This window comes from Nelumbo lutea, chromosome 7 (genome assembly GCF_056320005.1).
Source record: "Nelumbo lutea isolate HS-2025 chromosome 7, American lotus-T2T, whole genome shotgun sequence".
In the NCBI taxonomy this organism is placed as follows: Eukaryota; Viridiplantae; Streptophyta; class Magnoliopsida; order Proteales; family Nelumbonaceae; genus Nelumbo; species Nelumbo lutea.
The window spans coordinates 12,449,552-12,475,729 of NC_142690.1; the positions used below are offsets into that span (position 1 = coordinate 12,449,552).

Sequence of the window (26,178 nt, forward strand, 5' to 3'; positions counted from 1 at the left end):
TGCTTTCTTTATGTATGATGAGCTGGACACCCACTTATGGGCAGACTTGTAATTTGTTCAATGTTAGTAAGATTAATAAAAGATAAGAGAGGTGGAAGAGGAGACCATCAAACTCTTCTTCTTTTTATTGGACTGAATCACATCTAAGGGTGTAATGGTTGCATAGGATCGGACTATGGAAGCAAACAATGTTGGGGGAGGATCCTCAGGGGGTCAGAGCCACCACAATCTCTCAACTCATCTCAAATTAAGTATTCAGATTAACTAAGTACAAGCATGTAGAACTACAAGAAACACTGTTTTGGAAGTATCAATCCTTGTTAATTGGGTTGCAATGATTCATTATTGAAATTATGATACAGTTCAACATAACTTAATAATATGGTTATCAATGGTAGGTCTTCCAGGCTAGTTATCATGGTGTTGGTTTGAGGATGAGAATATCTTTTGTACTTTGTGCGATTTTGGCTTCCTAGTCATGGTTTATGACCCTTTGGCTTGGGAGGTCCTGCATTTTCTATGTACCTTCATCTTTGGTCATTGATAAATTTTCTATTTATGATAAAAGAAAAGGATACCCAGTGTGCAAATTGGCATATCATATTGGTATAGACCAAAGCTGATATGTATCAGATATATGTATTTATTGATATTCAGTTAGAATCCAACCTGCACATTAAACTTTCAGGATGAAGATGAATCTGACCGTTTCATCCAGGGCCATAATTTAGGCTGCAAGAATATGCTGTCATTACTAGTGATGATACATTTGAATGGGATGGACTTGTAACACTGATACTTTATAGCAGTCATATTCATCATTGCAACTATCTCAATTTCCATTAAATGAATAAAGATATATGGGTGTTGAAGGATTGCATGATACTAATAATGAGATTTCTCAGGTCTTATATTGTACTAAATCCTGCTTGTTTTATGTAATGAAACATTTTATATTATTCTGTAATTATGAGATTTTTTGAGTCATATTATTTCCACATATATACAGGCAAATAGGCAAAAGAGACTTTTGAAATGTCAGGTAAAGTCAGAAGAAACAAATGGAGGAGGATTAACACAAGATTTGTACAGTGCCTGGTCTCCTTCCTCAAATCAGTATCCGCAATTTGGAAACCCATTTGCAACCTCTTCTATACAAACAATTCCATCTTCAGTTCTCAGTCCACAACGCCTGCTTGGAGAGCCCGAGTCTTTGAGATACATGCACAACTCCAGTTCTTGTTTTGCCCCTGGGTACGGATATTCTGCACAGTATTATCCTGTAATGCCATTGTCACAGCAAGTTCACACTGAAGGAGATAAGCACCAACCAGTCCTTGTCAGCTATGAATATTCTCCCAGAGCATCTAAGCAAGTAAATTCTTTAAAGAAGTCAGTAGATGTCACTGCCAATACTTCAACCATGACACCTCAGGAAAAAATTGAGAAGTTAAGACGACGGCAGCAGATGCAAGCAATGCTTGCCATTCAGAAACAACAGCAGCAGATTAGTCATCAGGTCAGTTGTACCAACCACTCAATTGCCCAATCTTGCCTACAAGAGGAACAAAGCGAAGATTCGGTGGCAACTAACATTGTTGATGAAAACATAAAAAATTCTTTGTCCCTGGAACCAAGTTCACCTGTAGAACAAGATGATTCCAATACAGTCCCTATGATAATTAATGAGTGTTCACTGGAGGAAACAATACTTGAGCAATTTCAAGATGTTATTGGAAAGGTATATGTGATTTGCATGTATAACCAGTCTATTGTGAATTCAATTACATTATGTTAGAGTAATGCTCTTACTTTTCTCCATTTTGCAGTTGGATATTAGAATAAGGCTTTGTATTCGGGATAGTTTGTCCCGTTTATCTCAAAGTGCAACACAAAGGCATGGTGCTAGTGATACAAGCAGTACCAACAAAAGCAGCAATGATGAAAATGAGGTTACTGAAAAAGAAGAAATAAACAACCAGAGCAGGTATCTTATCTATAAGGCAATTCTGATGTAAACGATTGATAGAAGTTCACCTAAAAGGTTAATTGTGTTGTCTGTTTGTGTGTGTTGTATTCATCTCCATTACATCTAATGTTGGTTTGCTTTAGAGGCCAATTACATAAATGGCCTGCCCATTAATTCAAAATGCTTTATAAATATTTCGAATAATAGAAATTCACTCAAGAAATTTTAACAGATAAGTTATCGTTAAAAATGGATTTAATTTGGTAAAAATAATTTTATTTGCTAATTTTTAATTATCTAATTACAATAAAAAATGAAAATCAAAATAATTTAGGGTAATTTTTATATGAAGCACTTGTGCAATTTGTCATGTTCGGTGGTTACATATACAATGAGAAAATATCTTACCAAAAAAAACAAGAAAGGAAAAAGACAATGACCTAAAATTAATTTGATGAACCATTTGACTAATAAAAAACAAGAGATGTTATGTCAATATTTCCCTCAAATGTAATCACCAATAAACTGAAAAGGGAATGGTACTAAATATTTTTTTTGCCTTTCTTACTTCTGAAAGGCAAGCATAGTGAAAACTTTTAGGATGAATAGACCCACTATAACAGCTTCCTAAGTAGTGAAAATTTGAAATACCACTAAAAAACAAAAAACTACAACCTTGAATGAGATTAATAATCATCTCATATCTTCATTTTTGTTGTAAATGAAAATTGTTGTAAAGGTTAAGCATCTTGTACTGGGCCTTCTTTTATTTTGTTATGTTACTTAAGCTGTATTAGTGGGCCTGGGCCTGTTTTTTATTTGGTTCTTGCTTAGTTGTTTTAGTGCTGGCATCCTACTAAGAGATACACTAAGCTGCACTCACCCCCATTTTACTCGGTCTTCTTCTTCCCTTCTTGCAATGTACAAAAATAAACTCAACCAAGCCTTCTCCTAACTATATGGGTTGGCTTCTCGTGGTATTGTCGTTCTTTTTTTTTTTGAAGAAGAAGAATCAAATAAAAAATCATTAAGAAAAGATGAAGTACAGAAGGAGGTGATAAGACATCACCAGAATCAAGAAGCACCCACAGAAAACCCAAAAAGGATCCTAAAAAATCACACCTTGTACAAAAGATCACCCAAACAACTCTGATAAAAGATCACAAGACAGACCCAATACAAAAACCACAAAAAAGCTAGAAGCCACCCCCAATCTAATCAAGAACAAAAACCCTTCCAGATTCCCACATCAGTCTTCATCTGTGAACTCATCCTCTTGATTCGAGAGTTCCTCATCCCATTTCATGTTCCTTTCCATCTGTGCTTTTTTCTTCAAATTCTCTTCCTCTTTTTTTCTTTCAAGTTCTCCGAAAGCCTTCCTAGAAAATTTCTCTTCCTTGTTCCTTTCTTCAATTTCTCAGACCCAAGCTTTTCCCAACTGTGACCTCTCTATCCACCAATTTTTGTATGTCTACCTTACCTGAAACTTCATCAACATCATTTTCCTGCCTCAGCTGTATCGAACCAGATTCAGGGTCAACATCATTCACCTTGTTTTCCTGTTGTTCCTTAAACGAAAGGGGGTCCTGTGACTTAGCTTGCACTGTTACCTCTCTATGATCATTACCACTTGTCCTGTTACCTGTCACCCTTTTCCTTCTGTACACCCATTTATATTGTTTTGTAGGTCCTGTCCCTGCCAAGCTGAATTTTAGTCTTGAAAAGATCTTTGTCACATGCACTATATTACGGGTCTCACATTCCATGATTTCTTGCTGTTTAACCCACTAGACTGATCCTTCTCCTCTGTTTTGCTCCTTCGACCCATATCAACACCCAGTTTTCCAATTTCAACCTCCTCAAAAATCATGCCATCTTCGACCTGACTTTCAGCCTGTCCATCACAGGACTCACCCATGTCCTTTTTAATGAGTTCAGTGCTTTGTTCAGATTTGTAAAGTGCTATATCAATTGTTAATTATGGCCCCTCAAATCATTTCTCACTACAACCCATGTCCTTTTTAACCTGCATCTTAATCCTCTACTCTTCAAGTGATTAATAGTCAAAATGCTACCCAAGAGAACCACTCTTTTTTTTATTTTGAAAAGGTAAGGTAAAATTATATTAATAAAAAGGATAAAAGCAAGCAAAACTGCTCACTGTACAAGATTTTGTACAACTGAAAACAGCTTTAAGATCCCTCAAAAAAATTTACAGCCACACAAGAAGCCAGAACATCCCCCTTGAAAAGCAAATTGGAACTCAGCCACCCTCTGAGGTCATCTACAATTAAATTTATCACACTTTCAACCTGAAGCTGTTTATGGTCGAAAATCCTCCTATTTCTTTCCTTCCAAATTGACCACAGCACTGCTAGAGGAATTGCTTTCCACAGAATCCTGCCTTTTCTGCTCATGCCCCCAACTTTCTAGAAGGGTCTTTACCAAGACAGGCAAGCAAGAAGAGCACTGAATAGCTTTTAGAAAGTGGGCCCAGATTTTTTAAGAAAAATCAGTGGAGAAACAGGTGGTTTGAAGATTCTTCCTCCTTCCCACATAAAGCACAGATTACATCTGATAGCACTACTCCTTTTTCTAATCAGCATTACCTTCGTCAAACACTTTTCTTCAGCAGCCACCCAAACAAAAAAACTTCACTTTAGATGGGGCCACACTACCCCACACTAAATGACTGGAGAAAGAGCTAAGGGAAGCAGGCACCAAGCCGGAATAAAAGGATTTCACTGAAAAGGCTTCAGCCTTTGACTAACACCAAAGCACTGATCTGGAACCAAAGAGTTTATCTTGACGCCCTGCAGCCTTCTTAACAGATCTATAACCTGAAGAATTTCCTGAAACATCGAAACCTCAGCCACCAAATCTTCTTTATCAGTCTCCAGCTGAAATAGATCAGGAAACAATTCTTTCAAAGAGAAATCAGTGCACCAAGGATCAGACCAGAAATTCATCCTGGAACCATTCCCTACCTTATAATTAATACCTTCCAGAAACTGTGGGTAGGCTTTGTAAATCGCTTTCCACACCAACACCCATAAGAGAGGTTGGACTCAGGCGGATCCCACCCATTACTGTGGAATCCATATTTCTGCACTATAAATTGTCTCCATAGTTCGTTAGGCTCCTGGAGGAACCTCCAAAACCATTTCCCAAGAAGATCCAAGTTGAAGTGCTTCAACTTTCTGATTCCCATACCACCACAGTTGACTGGTTTACAAATCCGATCCCAACTTACCAGGTGAAATTTGTTGGAGTCTTTCCACCTCACCCAAAGAAAGTTTTGCATGATTTTCTCCAATTTTGAAGCTACCTCCGCAGGCAATGGAAACAAAGACATGAAATACAAAGGGATACTGGCCAGCACACTCTTTAACAGCACTAACTTACCTCCCTTAGACAATACCTTGCCTTCCACGTTGCTAACTTGCTTTTCAATTTCTCCACCACCGGGGACCAAATGCTTTTGGAGTTGCACTTTGTCCCTAAAGCTGCCCCATATAGGAGGAAGGTAAAGCACCCACCCTGCAACCCAACAATTCAGCCAGGGACTACAGATTAACGACCTCTCCAACAGCCACCATTTCACTCTTTGCCAGATTAACCTTTAAAATTGAAACCACTTCAAACCAACATAGAATGTTCCTTAGGGACAAAACCTGCTCAGCTTTAGCACCACAGAAAAATAGGGTGTCATCTGCAAATCGGAGAAGAGGTATTTCTTCCCCATTTGGAGATATTTCAAAGCTTGCTAAACAGCTACTCTCCACTGCTCTAGCAGTCATCCTACTTAATTAAACCCTCCATAACACAAAGGAACAAAAGAGGGGAGAGGGGATCTCCTTGACAAAGACCCCTAGAGCTTTTAAAATTACCCCTTGTCAGATCATTTAAAAAGATTGACAATCTAGGAGTAGTCACACACACCTTCATCCAGTTCCTCCACTTTTACCCAAAGTGAATCCTTTTCGGCATGTAGTCTAAGAAAGCCCAGTTAACATGGTCATAGGCTTTCTCTAAATTGATTTTGCACACCAGACCCTTCTTACCACTCCTTTTTCTTGAGTCAATTAATTTGTTAGCTTTGAGTACACCATCTTGGATATGTTTATTATGAATTGTAGTGATACAGTGGACCAGACCTGATATATTTACTTGTGGTCCCATGCATTCAGTTATCTTGTTGCTTATTTTTTGCTTTCTTCTTGTTTTCTTGTACTATTATAAGCATCAGGGCACTTCTGTCTTTTTACTTCATGTTATGTTAAAAACATATAAATAATACTGTTTAGGGCGGCATCAACATAACATTCTGCCCCCATTTCTCTTCTTCTTCTTCTTCTTTCTGGATTATTTTTTCACCTGAAAACAATTCTTCTAACTGCAGTAACTTCAAGTTGGTATCAGAGCAGGTTTAGGTCTGCTCCTGAATCTCATTTAAGCTCTTCCCAGCCGGCTGCACGAGATTTTATTAGGGCTGGAGATTTAGCTCTCTTAGTGGCCTGATTCTTAGAGATTGGTAGAGTTCGAAGCTTTCCAACAATTCTGTTCTTGGAGATTGCCCAGCAGTTAGGAAGAATCAGAGAAATTACGTTCGAGTGAGATTTAAAGCTTAAATCTCATATTGAAGGTACCGCCCAGAAATTTCTGGGTAGTTTTTCAACTTTCCTGAAGACTTGTAACAGGAGGTAGGGTTCTTGGAATCTCTGTAAGGAGCGGTTGCTCTTTTTTAATTTTCTCCAAGACTGTTCCTAGGGTTTTTCTCTTAAAACAATAAATCTACTGGATTGTTGTTCCTATTCTCAGTTTTGGACGAACTTTTGTATTCAAAAGGGGGAGCCTACTGTGTTCTTTTTCTTCGCTGTGTTGAATCTGCAGAGAAAATGGTTGACCAGCTTGTGGTCCTCACTTGTTCATATGTTTTTACTTTGATTACAGTGCTGTTAGAATACTCTTTTTCTGTTGTTTCTAGTGGCAGGGGTATTCCTGTCATTGTACCCCTTATTATTGAAGACCTATTTTAAATATCACTTGGGGTGGCAGACTGAGCCAGACCGAACCCCTCTTTTCTCTTCTATTCTCTCTTCCTCCTCTCTTCTTCCTTTCTCTTTTCTTTATTCTCTTCATCTCTGTTTTCTTTTCTGTTTACTAAACAGGTCTGAACCTCCTTGGTTTCAGACAACTGAATCCAGTATGGAGTTCTTTGGGAGTGAACAGAAATCTGCTGGAGAAGGTGCTGAAGGGGCTGTTAGTATGACTGATAACAACCTTTTTCAGATTACCATAATGGATGGTTCAAACTACTTGGAGTGGGCTCAATCTGCTATGATGGCCATTGAAGGAAGGGGAAAGTTGGGCTATGTGACTGGAGACACTAAGAAACCAGCCAGGGAAGACACTACTTATGCAAAATGGGTTCAAGAGAATTATCTTGTGATGACATGGTTGTGCAACTCAATGCAACCCCATATTAGCAGAAATTACCTTTGGCCAAATACAACCAAGGATATTTGGAATAATATGAAAGAGATTTAATCATAGCCACTTGATGTGGATAGGGCTTATGAGTTGAAAACTAAAGTGAACAATCTAAAATAGGAGGAGAAATCTGCATCGATTTATTTCTCTTCTCTGAAATCCTTATGGCATGAGATAGATCACCTTGAAACAATTGAGTGGAAAAGCAATAAGGATGCAGCAACTTATAACAAGTTGATTGAAAGAAACAAAGTTTTTGAGTTTCTTGCGGGTCTGAATTCTAATTTTGACATTGTTAGGCAACGACTTCTCACTAGGGAAAGTGTTACCTTGTCCCAAGCCTACTCCCTAGTGCATAGTGAAGAGAGTAGGAGGAAGGTTATGTTGCAAAATTCTCAAATAGAGGTAGCATTAGTAGCTGCAAGACAAAAGCATGGTGGTGATAGGGATAAAGAGATGAAGAATGAAGGAAAAAGGGTGTTTTGTGAGTACTACAAGAAACCTAGGCACACAAAAGACACCTGTTGGAAGCTTCACCCTAATCTTGTACTAGAAAGACTCAAGAATAAGAAGGGAAATGCAAATGCAGCTATTACATCAAATAGTTCTTCCCTTCCTAGACCTCGATCTAATTCTTTGGAGGCCTTAACTATAGTCAAGGCAATTATGACACAGTTAGAGAATGAAGCTGGATTTGCAGGATCATCTCAATTTACCTCTACCACCACTTTTCCTCCTTCCTCTACTTCATCTTTTTCCCACTCAGGTACAAGAGCCATTGCTTTTCATGCCTCAACTCCAGGTAACACTAACCCTACTTGGATTATAACTCCAGTGCATAAGATCATATGACCAGCTTGTCTTCATTATTCACTTCATATAATTTGTCTTTAGGCAGAGGTAAAGTATCTATAGCTGATGGCCTATTTCTAGCAAGGGAAACATCAGAGTTTTTTATGCCATTACCTTATCCTCAATTTTGCATGTACCTAAACATATCACTAATTTACTTTCAATTAGTAGCATTACAAGAAGCCAGAATTGCTCAGTAACTTTCTTTCCTGACCATTGTATTTTCTAGGATCTGGTGACAAGGGAGGTGATTAGGACTAGCCATGAGATGTGTGAATAGATCGATTAACCCTAGTTTAGTTCTAGGTCTAAAGTCTGTAAGAAGAAAAGAAGAAGGAGAAAGAGAGAAAGAGGAGAAGAAAGGGTTCAGTCAAGGAGAACAAAAGTCACATCTCCCAACCGACCCACTTTGTATTTATATTCTATGTGTTGGATTACAAAAGACAATGTTGTCCCTCATTATGGGACACACAACTTAAACTAGTTGTAGAAACTAGGGTTTCAAGAAAGAAAGAAAGAATAGAAGAGAAGAGAAGAAGAAGAAGAAGAAGAAGAGAGCAGTGTGTCGAGAGGTGTGTGATGTTCATGGTTCACACCCTCAAAAATAAACATTATAATTTAGAAAAATAATAATTACAAGAAGGCCCCTATCTGGGTGTCCAAATGCTAAGAGAATATAAGAAAAGAGAAAGACTAGAAACACCCCTATCTAACCATTTTCAACACTCCCCCTCAAGCTGAGCATATATGTCAATCACGCCTAGCTTGGCAAGGTTCTTAGCAGCAAACTTTGGTTGGTGAACACCTTTAGTGAGGCAATTAGCTAGTTGGTCTTCTGACCTTACAAAAGGAAGGCAAATCTCTCTACTAGCAATTCTTTCTCTAATAAAGTGTCTATCCACCTCAACATGCTCTATACGATCATGTTATCATGTTGGGCAGGATTGTGAACAATATTTATGGCTGCTTGATTGTCACAATATAGTCTCATTGGAACATCTACTTGGATGCCCATATCAGTCAATAAGGTCTTCAATCAGAGTAGTTTAGACACTTCATGAGCCATTGCCCTGTACTTTGCCTCAGCACTAGAACGAGCAACCACAGATTGCTTCTTACTTCTCTAGGAAACCACATTGCCTCTAGTTGAGGCACAATAACCGGATGTAGATCTTCTATCATCGATGGATCCTGCCCATGTAAGCCTCAATCTTTAGATGGTCGTGGTTGGAATATGTTGTCGTATGAAACTACTAATAGCCCAAGTTGTGGTGTATAATCAACAGGAAATTAAGAGGATGAGAGGAGAGAATGAGAGGAGAAAGAGAGAAGAAGAAAAGAAGATTTCGAAGGAAGGGTTTCAGAAAAGAAGAGGATGCTTAATTTGCTGCCCCCCTCTATCTATTTATATTAATTCTGAAGTAAGGATAAGACTGCTTACATGGCAAAACTAAAATCCTAATAAAAGACAATTAAAATCCTAATAAAAGACTAACAACTAATTGTGGACTGACTTAAATAACTAATAGTTGTATACGAGTACAATAGAAAGAGGTGGGGACCACATCAGTGGTGTCTACACTCCCCTCAAGTTGGGAATAGATGTTTGTCATTCCCAACTTGCATAGATCTGCTTCTAACTTCTTCTTTGAAACTACCTTGGCGAGAAGATCAGCAAGTTGCATGTTGGAGCTGATATATGGAAGACTGACTTCTTGAGATGCAACCCTTTCCCTAATAAAATGTCGATCTACTTCAATGTGCTTGGTTCTGTCATGTTGTACTAGGTAATGAGCTATATTAATAGTATCTTGATTATCACCGTACAACATTATAGGTTTTTCATAGGTAATATCCAATTCATCAAACAATGATTTCAACCATAGTATTTCAGCCACACCATTTTCCATGGACCGATATTTGGCTTCAGCATTGGAATGAGAAACAACATTTTGTTTCTCACTCCTCCAAGAAACAAGGTTACCTCCTACAAAGGTACAATATTTAGAGGTAGACCTTCTATCATCAACACAACTGGCCCAATCTGAATCTGTGTAAACTTCTATCTTCATGTGATTATTATCCTTAAATAGTACACCTCTACCTGGATACCTCTTTAAATATGCCAATATCCTCTCAACAGCAGGTAGGTGGGTAGTTCTAGTAGAGTGCATATACTGACTAACAACACTGACTGCATAACTGATGTCTGGTCATGTAAGACAAAGATAGAGTAGTTTAACAACTAATCTTTGGAACATAGCTTTATATTCAGGAGGCTCTCCACCTTCTGCACTAATCTTGTGATTCTGTTCAATAGGTGTATCAGCTAGCTTAACACCCAACTTTCATATTTCTTCTAACAAATCAAGGACATACTTCCTTTGAGAAACAAAGATTCCATGCTTGGACCGAGCTACCTCAATACCCAAGAAATACCGTAGCTCTCCCAGGTCTTTTACCTCAAATTCTTGATGGAGAAGTTTCTTAAGAGACTCAATTTCACTGTTATCACTCCCTGTTACTACAATGTCATCCACATATACAACGAGTAGAGTCAAGGAAGTATCCACTTTCTTAATAAACAAAGTGTAATCTGATTGAGCCCGCACATAGCCAAACTTTTCAAGGACTTGTCTGAATCTATCAAACCAAGCTCTAGGGGACTATTTTAGTCCATATAAAGCTTTATTCAACCGACAAACCCTCTTACCTGTCTCTGTACTATAAAAACTAGGAGGTAGTTGCATGTACACTTCTTCTTGCAAGTCTCCATTGAGGAAGGCATTTTTAGTATCCATTTGGCCAAGAGTAACTGGCTGCAAGAGATAATAACACTCTGATAGTGGTCATTTTTGCTATTGGTGCAAAAGTCTCCAACTAATCTATACCATAAGTCTGAGTAAATCCTTTTGCAACTAACCAAGCCTTATACCTTTCAATGGAACCATCAACATTATGTTTCACAGTAAACACCCATCTACATCCAACTGGTTTCTTCCCTTTGGGTTGATCAACTAGCTCTGAGGTATTGTTTCTCAGAAGGGCATCCATTTCTACCTTCATTGCATCCTTCCACTCAAGAATGGTCAGGGCTTCCTGTACTGTTCTGGGAATGGGAATATCAGCAATGGATGTAAGAAAGGACTTGTAAGAGGGAGACAGGTGATCATAGGACAAGAATTTGTGAGATACAGTGGACTGTGGATGAGGTGCAATGGCGTTTGCCTTTATGGACTGCAATGGGAAGGTCAAGGTCATTCAATGGAAGTGAGGGCTCAAAAGATGGAGAAGGCTCAACAGCAAAAGGTTCATCTGCAATGGGAGCTGGAAGAGATGTGGTACCTGAATCTGGATCCTTAGAAGGAATCGGGGATGGTCTGGACTGCTGATGACCGAAATCAACCTGCCTTCATCGTCTGTAATAAACTCTCAAATCCCGACATTTTAGACAACCCTCCCCATTACACCCATCTTCACTCAATGGAGCAAGTAAAGGAACTTCCGATGTGTTAACCTCAACCGTACTACTCTCCCCCTAAGAAGAAACCCTACGGTAATAAGGTACATCCTCAAAGAAAGTAACATCCATGGATACAAATCTCTTTCCTGAAGTAGGTTCATAGCAGCAGTATCCCTTTTGAGTTTGTCCATAGCCAAGGAAAATACATTTTGAGGCTTTAGGGTCAAATTTGGAACAGTGTGGGCCAAGAGTTTGCATGAAGCATGTACAACCAAAGGTTTTAAGAGGGACAAAAAACAATTCTTTATTAGTATATAAAAGAGTGAATTGAGGTTTCATTTCTAGAACCCGTGAAGGAATTCGGTTGATGAGATACACAGCTGTGAGAATGGCATCTCCCCAGAAATGTATAGGCACACTGGAGTTAAATATGATACTTCTAGCTACTTTGAATATGTGCCTATTCTTTCTCTCAGCCACCCCATTCTGCTGAGGGGTATGAGGGCAGGTACTCTAATGGATAATCCCATGGTCAAGAAAATAAGAGGCTAGTGATGTTCTAAAGTATTTTCTCGCATTATCAGATTTGAAAATTTTGATTTTTACCCCAAACTAGGTTAAAATCATCTGATGAAAGGTTGGATCAGGGTAGGGACCTCATCTCGAGAACGCATCAGGTAGACCCAAGAAAACCGGGTGTAGTCATCGACAAACAGCAAGAAGTATCTGTAGCCCCCCATAGCAGTGATGTGATATGGTCCCCAAACATCAGTATGCACAAGGTCAAAAGGAACACTACTTCTCTTATTACTTAATGAATAGGTTGTTCTACAATGCTTTGCAAGCTCACAACTTTCACACTTTAAACTGGGCATCTGGATAGATTCAAATAAACTAGGAAACAAGCTTTTCAAAGACCTAAAGTATAAATGACCCAATCGGTTATGCCAAAGCATGACTTGACCAATAGATTGAGAAACAAAAGACCCTCTAATTTCATTACCTTCCCACTGTGAACTTCCTCCAAGCAGATAAATTCCATTTGTCTCACGGCCAGTCCCAATCACCTTCCTTGTCTCCAAGTCCTGAAAAACACATCGATCAGGAAAAAAGGTTACTGAGCAATTCTGGTTTTTAGTAATGCTGCTAACTGAAAGTAAATTGGTGCTAAGTTTAGGAACATGCAGAATAGAAGATAGGGAAATGGCACTAGACAACTTGATGTCTCCCTTGCCGAAAATGGGAACAAGTAATCCATCAACAATAGACACGTTGTCTTTACCAGAGGATAAGTGATAGGTAGTAAATAGTCAAGGTAAACCAATCATATGATCAGATGCACCTAAGTCTATTACCCAACAATGTTCAGTGTTACCTAGAGCTAAAGCATGATAAGTTGAGGCTCGTGTACCTGAATGAGCAAATGCTGAGGTGGGAGGAGTTGATGTTGTGACTGGCTGAGATGATGATGTTGAATTACCAACCTCCTTTTCCAACTGAGTCAAGGCAGCTCGGACAGTAGCTAGAGTGTCTAGTGGTGCTGCTCTTGTGCCTGATGAGGTTGCACAATCAGTAGTAACAGCTGTATTAGCATTCCCTTTTTGTTCCTGAGTTTTGCTAGAACTAGATGAGGATGTAGCTTCCAACAGGTTTCTTTGGTATGCTTAGGTTTCTTGCAATGTTCACATATTAGGTCCTTCTTGTCTTCCTTCTTCATACCTCTCTCCTTATCCCCCCCAAACTTAGGTTTAGTTGCTGCCAAGGCTGATTCAAGTGGCGAATGCTGTAACATAAATTTCCTTCTACTTTCTTCACTGTGCACTAGAGAGTAAGCTTGTGATAGGGCCACACTGCCTCTTGTTAGAAGCAATTGTCTCAGAATGTCATACTCAGAATTCAGACCAGCTAGAAACTCAAATACCCTATTAGTTTCAACCTGCTTTCTGTAGGTCTGTGCATCCTTCTAGCTTTCCCACAATTATTTCTAAGTGATCAATCTCATGCCACAAGGATTTCAAGGTGGAAAAATAAACTGAGACTGGCTTCTCTCCTTGCTTAAGGTTATTTACCTTACATTTTAGCTTGTAGGCCCTAGCAACATTGAGGGGTTAGGAGTAGGTTTCTTTCATGATATCCCAAATTTCTTTAGCTGTTTTTGCCCATAAATAATTTCAGCTGATATGTGGCTGCATGGAGTGACACAACCATGTCATAACCAAATAGTTCTCCTGAACCCATTTGGTATATATATTTGGTCCTCCTTGTCTGGTTCCTTGACATCTCCCAGTAAATAACTTAGCTTTCCTCTACCCCCAATAGCCATCATGGCTGATTGGGCCCACTCTAGGTAGTTTGACCCATCAAATTTTACAGTGGCAATCTGAAAACTGTTCTCAGGTATGCTACCAGCATCACCAGCCCCTAAGCGGTTTTCCCCTTGGCTCTTAAACTCCATTCTTTGTCAAGAAAAGATTAACGAATGCCTTTTGTATAACTGAGACTAGGTAATTACACCCAGAATTTGCTTTCATCCGAACCTACTTTATCCTTATAGGATGGCAATCCACCCAAAATGGTAACCTTCCAAAAACAACTTAGAGTGCAGGGCTGAGAGTGCAAGGCTGAAACTAACTGCAGCCCTAGAATTGGCGACAATCAAGAAACTAGAATCTTGAACCTAGAACCAGTCAAAGGGCTGTTATGTTGTGGGGTCCTGGGACAAGTACTCAAATGAATGGTACCATGCTAGGAGAAAACTGATTCTCATCTTCTCAAGTATTCTTTGTTGATTCAGCAGGTTTAGTGTTTATGTTAGTCATATTTGTGTCTTAAGTTCTTAGTTATTGGGCCTAAACTTGCTTAATTTTTTATTTGTCTAGGTGTCCCATCACTAATCAGGGGCATTCTAGTCCATTCATGTAACATTACTTGGCTGAAGTGAGTAAGCCGCCATTCTCAAATCTTCTTCTTCTTCTTCGGTTGTTGTTTTCCAGCAAACATGATATCAGAGCACTAATCTGTCTGTCTGGTTACAGCCGCCTCTTTTCTCCTCTTCTCTATTCCTTTTCTCTCTCTCTCTCTCTCCTATCTTGGCTGCTGTGAAGAAACCCTAGGGCTGACCGTAGAACACAGCAAGGTCTGTATCTAGGGTTTCCCTTGGTTGTAGGGCCCCAGGGAGTTTGTTCCAGAAGCTAATGCCCTACTAGACACCCTGCAACAGGTAGTAGCCATTCGGCTGCTAAGAGAGATCTGTGTGGAACAGATCTAGGTGGAAGGACTGAATGAGACAGTCCTAGTACAGATCGTAAGGGTGGTCATAGTCTACGACAGCAGAAGTCAAAGCCTAGCCTAGTCCAGAAGAGTTCAGCACAGTACAGAGGTGGATTGTTCTTAGTTTTAGACCTGTTACGAGGGGTTCTCAGACTTGTAACAGCTTTGGTAAGTCTGAAATCGTGTTCTTTGTACTGAGTTTTCAATTGTGATCACTGTAAGAGGAAGGAGATGTCCTCAATATCGGGAGAAGTGTCTTCTAGGGATAATAGAACTGGTGGGAGGTCTTCTAATCTGGAAAACCCAAATCTGCACAGCTTGCAGATCACCAGTGTATTGTTGGATGAATATAACTTCAGAGAATGGTCTGTTTCAGCCATGCTCTTCATTACTTCCCGGGAACTTACGGGTTATTTAGATGGACAAAAGAAGGAACCTGAAGTGGGTAGTGTGGAGTACGCAATATGGCGTAAGGAAAATGCTACTGTTATGTCCTGGCTGCTTGCTTCGATGACTCCAAGAGTGGCATGGCATTTTGTAAAATGGCGTAAGGAACCTGAACCATGGCATTTTGTAAAATGATTTAAACTCAATTTGACAAGAAGATTAAGCAATTCCGTTCAGACAATGCTGCTGAATATTTTGAAAGATCCTTGAACCTGTTCATGGAGGATGCAGGCATGCTACACCAATCATCTTGTGCTAGTACCCCTCAACAGAATGGGGTTGCTGAGCGCAAAAATAGACACTTATTGGAGACTACTCGAGCTTTACTATTTCAGCACAAGGTTCCCAAGCACTATTGGTCTCAAGCAGTCCTTACCGCATCATATCTGATAAATCGGATGCCATCCAAGGTGTTGGGTATGAAAACTCCTTTCTCTGTCCTTTGTCCTAATCTTCCAGACTTTCCTCTTCCACCTAGAGTCTTTGGTTGTGTATGTTTTATACATGTAAAGGATCCAAAGAAGACTGTTGAGCAGGAGACCAAGAAGAAGAAGAAAAGAAGGAGAAAAGAAGAAGGAGAAGAGGAAGAAGAATAAGAGGCAACTGAGTTAGGGCCTCAACAAAACCTACCTTCAGTCGAGTGAAGCTTTCTATTTATACTGTTATGGCCGAACATAACAATATGTCTACATAATTACAAAAATACCCCTATGGGTACTAAGTATGTGTACAGTGCATATAATACACCTGTTAACACTCCCCCTCAAGTTGGGGCATAGATATCAATCATGCCCAACTTGTCACAGAGACCTTGATGTCTGGAATAGTTTAGCCCTTTTGTAAATAAGTCTGCAAGTTGGTCTTCAGAGCTGATGTATGGAGTGCATACTTCGCCTGTGATGATTTTCTCTCTGATAAAATGCTTGTCAACTTCAATGTGCTTTGTTCTATCATGTAGTACCGGGTTGGCAGCAATACTGATAGTTGCCTTGTTGTCACAGAGTAGAGTCATGGGTTTACCAACTGGAAAACCCAACTCTCCCAATAGATTCTTTATCCACATACCTTTGGCTACTCCATGTGCCATTGCACGGTACTCAGCTTCAGCACTAGATCTAGCTACCACGGTTTGCTTCTTACTCCTCCAAGTAACAAGGTTCCCTCCTACAAAGGTGCAGTAACCACTAGTACTCTCTTTGCTGCTTCAAGATGGGTGGGCCTAAGTGCATGCATGAACTGACTGAGGACACCAACAGCATATGCTATGTCTAGAGAGTCATAGAGAGGTACAACAATCTCCCTACAAGCCTATGAAATTGCTTCACATCCTTAAGTGATTCACCTTGACTGTCACTTAACTTATGGTTGGGATCAATGGGAGAGTCAGTTGGTTTAACCCCAATCTTTCCAGTGTCCTTAAGCAAATCTATGGCATATTTCCTTTGAGAGATGAAGATACCCCTTTTTGATCGGGCAACCTCAATCCCAAGGAAGTATTTGGCGGGACCTAGATCTTTCACCTCGAACTGGGTGGCAAGGAAGCCCTTCAAACTTTGAATTTCATCCTTCCAGTCACCAATAACAATTATGTCATCCACGTATACTATTAGGGCAGCCATTTTACCTTCTACTCTTTTTACAAACAATGTGTGATATGACTGACATTGCTTGTATCCCCTCTTCTGGACTGCAGTATGAAATCTGCTAAACCAAGCCCTTGGTGTTCACTTCCTTGAGCCAAAAAACCGGGGGGTTGAACCATATAAACTTCCTCTTCAAGGTCACCATTCAAGAAGGCATTCTTGATGTCGAGCTGATGTAGATCCCAATTCAGATTGGCAGCAAGAGAGAAAAGGACTCTAATAGAGTTCATTTTGGCAACAGGTGCAAAGGTTTCTGCATAATCAACCCTATATACTTGAGTGAAACCCTTTGCCACTAAACGAGCTTTATACCTCTCCATGGTTCCATTAGCCCCATGCTTAACAGTGAACACCCATTTACATCCAACTGGATCCTTTCCCTCAGGGAGATCAACAAGTTCCCATGTGCCATTCCTATGAAGAGCATCAATTTCTTCCTTCATGGCCTTCATCCATTCTGGTACTGAGAGAGCTTCTGCCACATTCTTGGGAATAGGGATACTGTCAATGGAGGTAAGAAAAGCACGAAATGAAGGTGAGATGTTCTCATAGGAAACAAAGTTGGAAATGGGGTGTTTAGTGGTGCACGACCTAACACCTTTCCTGTGGGCAATGGGAAGATCAAGATCATTAGCAACAGGGAGGTTGGGAGTCAAGTTACCTGAGTGAGTATGATCTTCCCCCAAGGAATCTGATGGCATTTGAGGTATGGCTTCTAGATTCTCCTCAGCTCTTGAACCTGATTAGCCTTTACGACGACGAGAAAAGACACGGAAAGGTGGAGGATCAGAAGGAGAAAGGGGAGAAGGAGAAGGAGTAGGAAGAGGAGGAAGTTGAACCAATTTCTCCTCATACCTACACTCCCCCTGAGGAGAAACAGGAAAGAAGGTAACATCCATGGAGACATAGAATTTCCGTGAAACAGGATCAAAGCAACGATACCCTTTCTGAGAGAATGAGTAGCTAAGAAATATGCACAGGATAGCACGAGAGTACAATTTTCCCCGGGTGGGGGAAAGGTTTTGGACAAAGCACCGACAACCAAAAACACAAGGAGGAATAGAAAGAAGAGGGGCCTTAGGAAAGAGAAGGTGATGTGGAGCTTTGTACTCTAATCAACGAGGGGGCATCCGGTTAATGAGGTATGTAGAATAAAGGACGGCCTCAAGCCAAAAACGTTTGGGAACATTCATGTGGAGTAGTAAACCCCGTGCCACTTCAAGAAGGTGACGGTTCTTCCGTTTAGCCACACCATTTTGTCGTGGCGTGCGGGCACAAGAGCTCCGGTGAAGTGAGCCATGTGAAGCAAAGAACTCCGTGAGGCCACTATGAAAAAACTCTTTTGCATTGTCTGATTGAATTATTTGAATTTCGGTCTGAAATTGGGTGAAGACCATCCGCTGAAAATCTTGGATAATTTTTCGTACTTCCTCACGGGTTCACATTGGATATGCCCAAGTGTATCTGGAATAATCGTTAATGAAGGTAATAAAGTACTTGTAGCCACTCTCAGAAGGTAAAGTAATAGGGCCCCACACATCCGAATGCACAATGTGAAAAGGAAACTCAGATTTACTATTTCTTTGAGGAAATTGAGTTCTACAATGCTTGCTTAACTGACACGTTTGACAAGAAAAATTGGAAACAAACACGGACTTACACAGTTCTGGGAAAACAACTTTCAACGACTGAAAAGACAAGTGACCCATACGAAAATGCCATAAATACATTTTACTCTTTCTGAACTGACTCATAGACTCGGTAACAAGAAGGCCAGTCGTATTCTCCAACATATAGAGTCCATCAACCATACGACCCCTACCAATTGTCCTCCTCGAGGCCAGATCCTGAATCACACAATAGGAAGGGAAAAAAGTCATGAAACAATTTAAGGAATTTGTAACACTATTGACTGAAAACAAATTCATAGGAAATTTAGGAACATGAAGAACATTAGAAAGAGTAAGGCCAAGGGGAAGAGAGAGAGTTCCTTGACCAGCTATGGGAGAGTATGATCCATCGGCTAGTCTCACTTTATCTCTTCCGGAAAGAGGGTGATAAGTTTGGAAGAAAGAGGACATACCAGTCATGTGTTTTGACGCTCCAGAATCAATGATCCATGGAGAGTGAAGGTCGTGAGAAGTAACATGGAAAGTTGTGGCAGGATTACCTGATGTGGATGCAAAAGAGGTGGTGGGAGGAGAATCCATTTGGCGAATTGTTCTACCATAAAGCTCCAAATGGTCACAGAAGGAGTTGACAATATCCTCACTTGGGTCGGATCCAGAGTACTTATGTTGGCCATGTGGTGGTTGAGTCACAATGGAGGTGGAGGGCTGATTCTCCCGAGTAACCATATTGGCCATGTGGTGTTTCTTGGTACCTTACTGCCCGGGTCTTCTAATACCATCTGAGCCTTGCTTCTTAGGTAAATCCTGAGCCCACTTCGGTTTCCCATGGAGATCCCAACAAGTATCTTTGGTGTGTCGGGGCTTCTGACAATTAGTGCACCACAATTTTTCCTTGTCTTCTGCTTTCTTCTGGAGATCCCCTCTCTTGAAAGAAGGTCCACCACTAGTAGAGGGACCCCCCTTTGCCGCCAACACAATTGCATCCCCTCCGGTGTTGTTCATCAAGTTTCTTCTGCTCTCTTCAGACTGGACAAGAGCATAGACCTCCTGAATTGAAGGAAGATCCTTAGAACTTAGAATTTGTACTCTGATGGGTTCATAGATAGGATTGAGACCATGTAAAAAGGCAAACACCCTCTGCTGTGAGACAAGTTTCTTATACAATTTTGCATCTTCCTCACACTTCCACTCAATGTTCTGGTAATGGTCCAGCTCCTTCCAAACAGTTGTCGGGTCAAAGTAATAAATTGATAAACTCCTCTCCCCCTGTTTTCAAGTAGATGAAGCTACTTGCAGTTGATAAATTTTGGCATAGTGTCGAAGTTCAGAATATGTGGAATTTGCCTGATCCCATATCTCATTTGTAGTTTCAGCCCACATGAAGTTCTTCCTTATTTGCGGTTGCATGGAGATCAAAAGCCATGACATAACCATACTGTTCTCCTGATCCCACTTATCATGTTCTGCATTTCCAGAAGGTGGTTCTTCGATTCTTCCATTTATGTAGCCTACTTTTCCCCTTGCAGTTATGTATAGTTTGATCCCCCTTGACCACTCTAGGTTGTTTAACCCGCCAAGAGGAACAACAGCCATAGGGAAGGATAGATCACTGTTCCCACTCATTCCATTCAGCATTGTGGAGATTCTGGATGTAGCTGAATCTTCACTACTCATGATTCTCAGTTCAGAAATACACAAAAACAAAGCACAGTCTTACAGAGCTGCAACAGTCCACAACTAGACACTTGCTGATTTTCGGCCCCACAGAGAACCAAGCACAAACGCTGCAACTGCAGTACTAGGGTTTATCACCTACACTGTGTAGGAGTCCACAGAACAATATACGAACTGCACATGCAGTGTAACCAGGTCTGAAAGACCTACAGTTCACGACTTTGATACAGCTTCTCAGCCCCAAAAAAAAATACAGTAGGAGCAGCAATACAAGTGGTGATTCACCACACCTAATCGGCTGATATCCACAGCCCCTTAGAGTGCAGACTAGGGAAACATACAATCGGAGGAAGGGGAACAGTCCCTACTCAGATTCTAGAACATTAACAGTCGTGCAAGAAGCCATAAACAAGGAAAAAAAAGTTCAGTACCAGCAATAGGCAGTACAGTCATGAACTCGAACTTCCCTTCAGGTCAAAGCCTTCCTTCGAACATCTGGGATGGATTTCTACAGTCCTCTTGGCCGAAGCAACCCAGTTACCAGCAAAAACATGTAGCCGAACCCTTTTTCTGTGCTAGGAAGTTGAACAGTCAGCATACTTGTAGCAGAGCCCTACTCGACAGTGGAGACTAACCGCAGCACTAGAAACACTTCCTCTTCCTTGTCTTCAAGCATCAGTACTATAGCTCCTTCGCAGCAGAGGAGAGAGACCTCAGCTAGTTGTTTTCTAGGCCTGGACGCTCTGATACCATGTTGAGCAGGAGACCAAGAAGAAGAAGAAAAGGAGAAAAGAAGAAGAAGGAAGAAGGAGAAGAGGAAGAAGAATAAGAGGCAACTGAGTTAAGGCCTCGACAAAACTTAGCTTCAGTCGAGTGAAGCTTTCTATTTATACTGTTCTTGCCGAACATAACAATGTCTACAAAATTACAAAAATACCCCTACGGGTACTAAGTCTGTGTGCAGTACATATAATACACCTGTTAACAAAGACCAAGTTGGATCCTAGGGTTACGAAAGGAATCTTTCTAGGGTACTCTCCTACACAGAAGGGTTACAAGTGTTATGATCCTGTTACCAAGAAGAAATACGTCACAAAAGATGTGGTATTTTGTGAGTCTCAATCCTATTTTCATTCTTCCCAGAGTCCTCTTCAGGGAGAGACTAGTGGGACAGAAAAGGATTCTTCTTCCCCCCCCCCCTTTTTTGTGCCTCTTTCTGCCTCGGGCCTTCCATCTTCTCCTCCTGATCCTCCTAGTTGTAGCATCCTAGGTGAATCTAGTGAGGCTCCCATTGAACTTGTTACCACTCTTGATATTGTAGATGTAACTGAGGACACTAGTAGGCAACAAAAAGATATAAGAATCACCTACAACAAAAGGAAAAAAAACCCTCTAACTCATGGCAGCAACCAATCGGACTCGGATCAATCTGTCTCAGCAACTCCAGGTAATCTTATCACTCATACTTCTGATTTAGATCTCCCTATTGCTCTTCGTAAGTCTACCTGTTCTTATACTATCTGACACCCCATTGCTGAATTTGTTTCTTACTCACGTTTATCTCCTCGTTATTATTCCTTTGTGTCTGCTCTCTCTTCCGTGCATGTCCCTACTAAGTACTTAGAGGTTGTGTTTGACCCAAGATGGAGAGAGGCTATGAATGAAGAAATGAAAGCCTTAATGAAAGCAAGGACTTGGGAATTATACCAGAAGGGAAGAGCACTGTGGGATGCAAGTGGGTGTTCACTGTGAAGCATAGGGAGGACGGATCCATTGAAAGATACAAGGCCAGACTTGTGGCAAAGGGGTTTACTCATAAAGAAGGGATTGACTACAAAAAGACCTTTGCTCCAGTCGCGAAGCTCAACACAATCTGGGTTCTATTGTCATTAGCTGCAAACTTCTCATGGGAGCTACATCAATTGGATGTGAAGAACACTTTCCTAAATGGCGATCTACATGAAGAGGTATTCATGGATCCTCCACCAGGTTATGGCTTTGACGGGAAAGTGTGTAAACTAAGGAAAGCATTATATGGTCTTAAGCAGTCTCCTCAGGCTTGGTTTGAGAAGCTCTGTAGGGCCATGAAGAGAGTGGGATACACTCAAAGTGGTGCAGATCATACCTTGTTCATAAGGAAACAGGATAGCAGACTTATGACCCTCATTGTCTATGTGGATGATATGGTGATTACAGGGAATGATCTAGAAGAGATAAAAAGATTGAAGGAGTTCTTGGTTCTGAGTTTGAGATCAAAGACTTGGGCCATGTGAGATAATTCCTTGGAATTGAAGTTGCTAGGTCACAAGAGGGCATCTATATATGTCAACGGAAGTATGTCCTTGATCTTCTAGAGGAGACAGGTATGATGGGGAGTAGACCAGCAGATACTCTAATAGAACAGAACCATGGTCTACAGGAAAAGGAATTATGTTCAAAAAACACAATAAAATTGAAATTGAAACGTATACTGATGCATATTGGGCTGATTCTGTTGGAGACAGGAAGCCTACTTCTGGGTATTGCACGTTCGTTGGAGGGAATTTGGTTACATGGCGAAGTAAAATGCAGAATGTGGTTGCTAGATCAAGTGCAGAGGTCGAATATCGAGCTATGGCTCATGGTGTTGCTAAACTATTGTGGCTCATGGTGTTGCATCTATATATGTCAACGGAAGTATGTCCTTGATCTTCTAGAGGAGACAGGTATGATGGAGAGTAGACCAACACATGCTCTAATAGAACAGAACCATGGTCTACAGGAATCAGTAGGAGAGGACTACCTTGATAAAGAGAGATACCAAAAACTGGTAGGGAAGTTGATATATTTCTCTCTCACTCAACCATATATTGCTTATGGTGTACATGTTGTTAGCCAGTTTATGCACTCTCCAAAGATTCCTCATATGAGAGCAGTGGAAAGGATTCTTAGGTACTTGAAGACTTGCCCAGGAAAAGGAATTCTGTTCAGAAAACACAATAAAATTGAAATTGAAGCATATATTGATGCAGATTGGGCCGATTCTGTTGGAGACAGGAAGCCTACTTCTGTGTATTGCACGTTTGTTGGAGGGAATTTGGTTACATGGCGAAGTAAAAAGCAGAATGTGGTTGCTAGCTAGATCAAGTGTAGAGGCTGAATATCGAGCTATGGCTCATGGTGTTGCTAAACTATTGTGACTTAGGACACTTCTTAGTGAGCTCGGGATAAAGGTCGAGTGTCCTCTCAGGCTGTACTGTGACAACAAGGCTGCCATCAACATTGCAAATAACCCAGTACAACATGATAGGACGAACCATATTGAGATTGACTGACACTTCGTTAGAAAAAGGATAGTCTCAGGGGAACTCTGCATTCCTTATACTCCTTTTGAGATGCAGATTGCAGATGTGCTAACAAAAGGACTAGCTTCAACGAAATTCTTAGACTTACTTGGCAAGCTAAACATGACTGACATCCATGCTTAGCTTGAGGGGGAGTGTTGGTTTGGCTGGCTTAGTGTTTATGTTAGCCATATTTGTGTCTTAAGTTCTTAGCTATTGGGCCTAAACTTGCTTAATTTTTTATTTGTCTAGGTGTCCCATCACTAATCAAGGGCATTCTAGTCCATTCATGTAACATTACTTGACAAGCTAAACATGACTGACATCCATGCTTAGCTTGAGGGGGAGTGTTGGTTTGGCTGGTTTAGTGTTTATGTTAGTCATATTTGTGTCTTAAGTTCTTAGTTATTGGGCCTAAATTTGCTTAATTTTTTATTTGTCTAGGTGTCCCATCACTAATCAAGGGCATTCTAGTCCATTCATGTAACATTACTTTGTAAACATCTATATAAGATTGTAGGGCCGGCTGAAGTGAGTAAGTTGCCATTCTCAAATCTTCTTCTCTTCTTCTTCTTCTTCTTCGGCTGTTGTTTTCCAGCAAACATTCTTGAGCATCATCAAAATGAAATTTTTGTTCTTCCACATGAAACTAAGTGAATACCATTGTTTGGAAATCTTGTATTACTTTTGAACTTCATCTTGTGAACAAAGTAAATAATTCCAAGTGTGTCTTGAGAAGTCATCAATGAAACTAATGAAATATCTATAACATCCAACAACAACAATAGTAATAGGGCCCCATACATCAGAGTAAACAATTTGAAATGGAAATTCAACAATTTTATTTCTTGGAGGAAAACTTGTTCTACACAGTTTACTTAAATGACAAGTCGGACACTAAAGTGAAGACTCAGACATTGACTTAAATAATGTTGGAAACAAGACTCTCAAAGATGGAACAAACAAATGACCCAAGCAGTAATGCCACAATAAAATCTATACTTTATTACAAGGACACTCAAACTGATTAACAAGACTTGTATTACTTGACTCTAGAATGGCAACATCATCCAAAATGTAGAGACCATCAACCACATAACCCTTACAAATCATTCTCCCAGAAGTCAAATCTATACTACCTTAAAAAGCACAAATAGCTTTAGTAATATTTCTGGAATTTTTTTAGGACAAAATTTACCCTCCATATTTAAATTTGTTGATAAAAAATGAGGGCAAAAGGGTAATAAATTATTAATATTAAATGAGTTGAAAAGAGGCAATTATAAGGAATTCAATGCATTCAATTTCCTCTAATTAAATCTAACACTTAGGGCCTGTTCGTTTCCTCTTAACTCTTACCTCTTAAGAGGAATCTTTTAACTTTAAGAGAAAATTTGTTGCTTGTTTCCTCTTATCTCTTATCTCTTAAAGTGCAATTATACAACTTTTTGTTTTCCAATGATACCCCCAAAAGACAAACAAAAACTCTCATATATGGGGTTAAAATGGGCATTTGATAATTTTCATAATTCAAAACAACATTCTCTGTATTCAGAGTTCAGAGAAAAGAAAAGTTCACCAATACCAATATACCTCTTAATGTAATTATTGCACTTTTAGATGTTAGACTTTAGAGCACCTTAAGGTATTAATTTGCATTCACCTTCATTGAATCATACATTTAAGGAATTTTTATTTCTTCTCATCATTAAATTCTATTAATTAAATCCATACATAATAAATTAAAACATACTTTTAAACCTTTAAATCCATACATAAAAACATACTTTTAAAATCTACCTGAAAAAAAAAATAGTGTTTTCATCTAGACAGTGGTAAGAAATTAAACCATTTTGAGTCAAATGGGCCAATCATGTTGTCACAATTAAATAATAAAATTGAAAAATAGATAAAATGCAAAAAATATAAAATTAAAAAAAAAATTGGGAACATTTTTAACATTATATATTCAACATATTAAACATTAATAAGTATGATAAATAAGAAATGTTTTTATTAGTGATGGAAATGGAATTTAAAATTTAAAACCAATTATAAATAAAACTATTTTCCTATTCTCTCTCATTAAATCTCATATTAAGGTATATTCTCTTATTAAATCCAGAAAATTATTTTTAATATTCTAAAAATAAATATTTTGAAAAAAAAAACTATTTTCTTCCCTCCCAATGGTGAGTAAGCAATTCAACCATCTTGGGTCAAATGGGTTAATAAATAATGTCATAATTAAATAATAAAAAATATAAGTATATAATATAATACAAAAATAAAAAGGATTGGACATATATCTAATATTTCATATTCATTATACTAAACAAAAATGTGCATCAAATGTAAGAAGTAATTTTATTAATGATGAAAATGAAATGCCAAAGTTAAAATCAACTTATAA

At 39.6% G+C, this 26,178-nt stretch overlaps 1 protein-coding gene across 2 annotated transcripts in view; it reads left to right on the forward strand.

Moving 5' to 3' along the window:
- LOC148845141 (agglutinin-like protein) overlaps nt 1-26,178 on the forward strand; it is an 88,874-nt gene that overhangs the window by 60,726 nt on the left and 1,970 nt on the right. The window contains exons 6-8 of one of the 2 annotated variants that reach the window (XR_016102075.1): nt 1,010-1,741; nt 1,830-1,987; nt 6,372-6,672. Coding sequence is in view for 1 of the 2 variants with exons in the window: in XM_088953944.1 (XP_088810070.1) it covers nt 1,010-1,741; nt 1,830-1,987 (890 nt within the window). In the remaining variant the exon portion in view is untranslated. The remainder of the gene's footprint in view (nt 1-1,009; nt 1,742-1,829; nt 1,988-6,371; nt 6,673-26,178) is intronic. The other variant, XM_088953944.1, reaches the window with a different exon arrangement.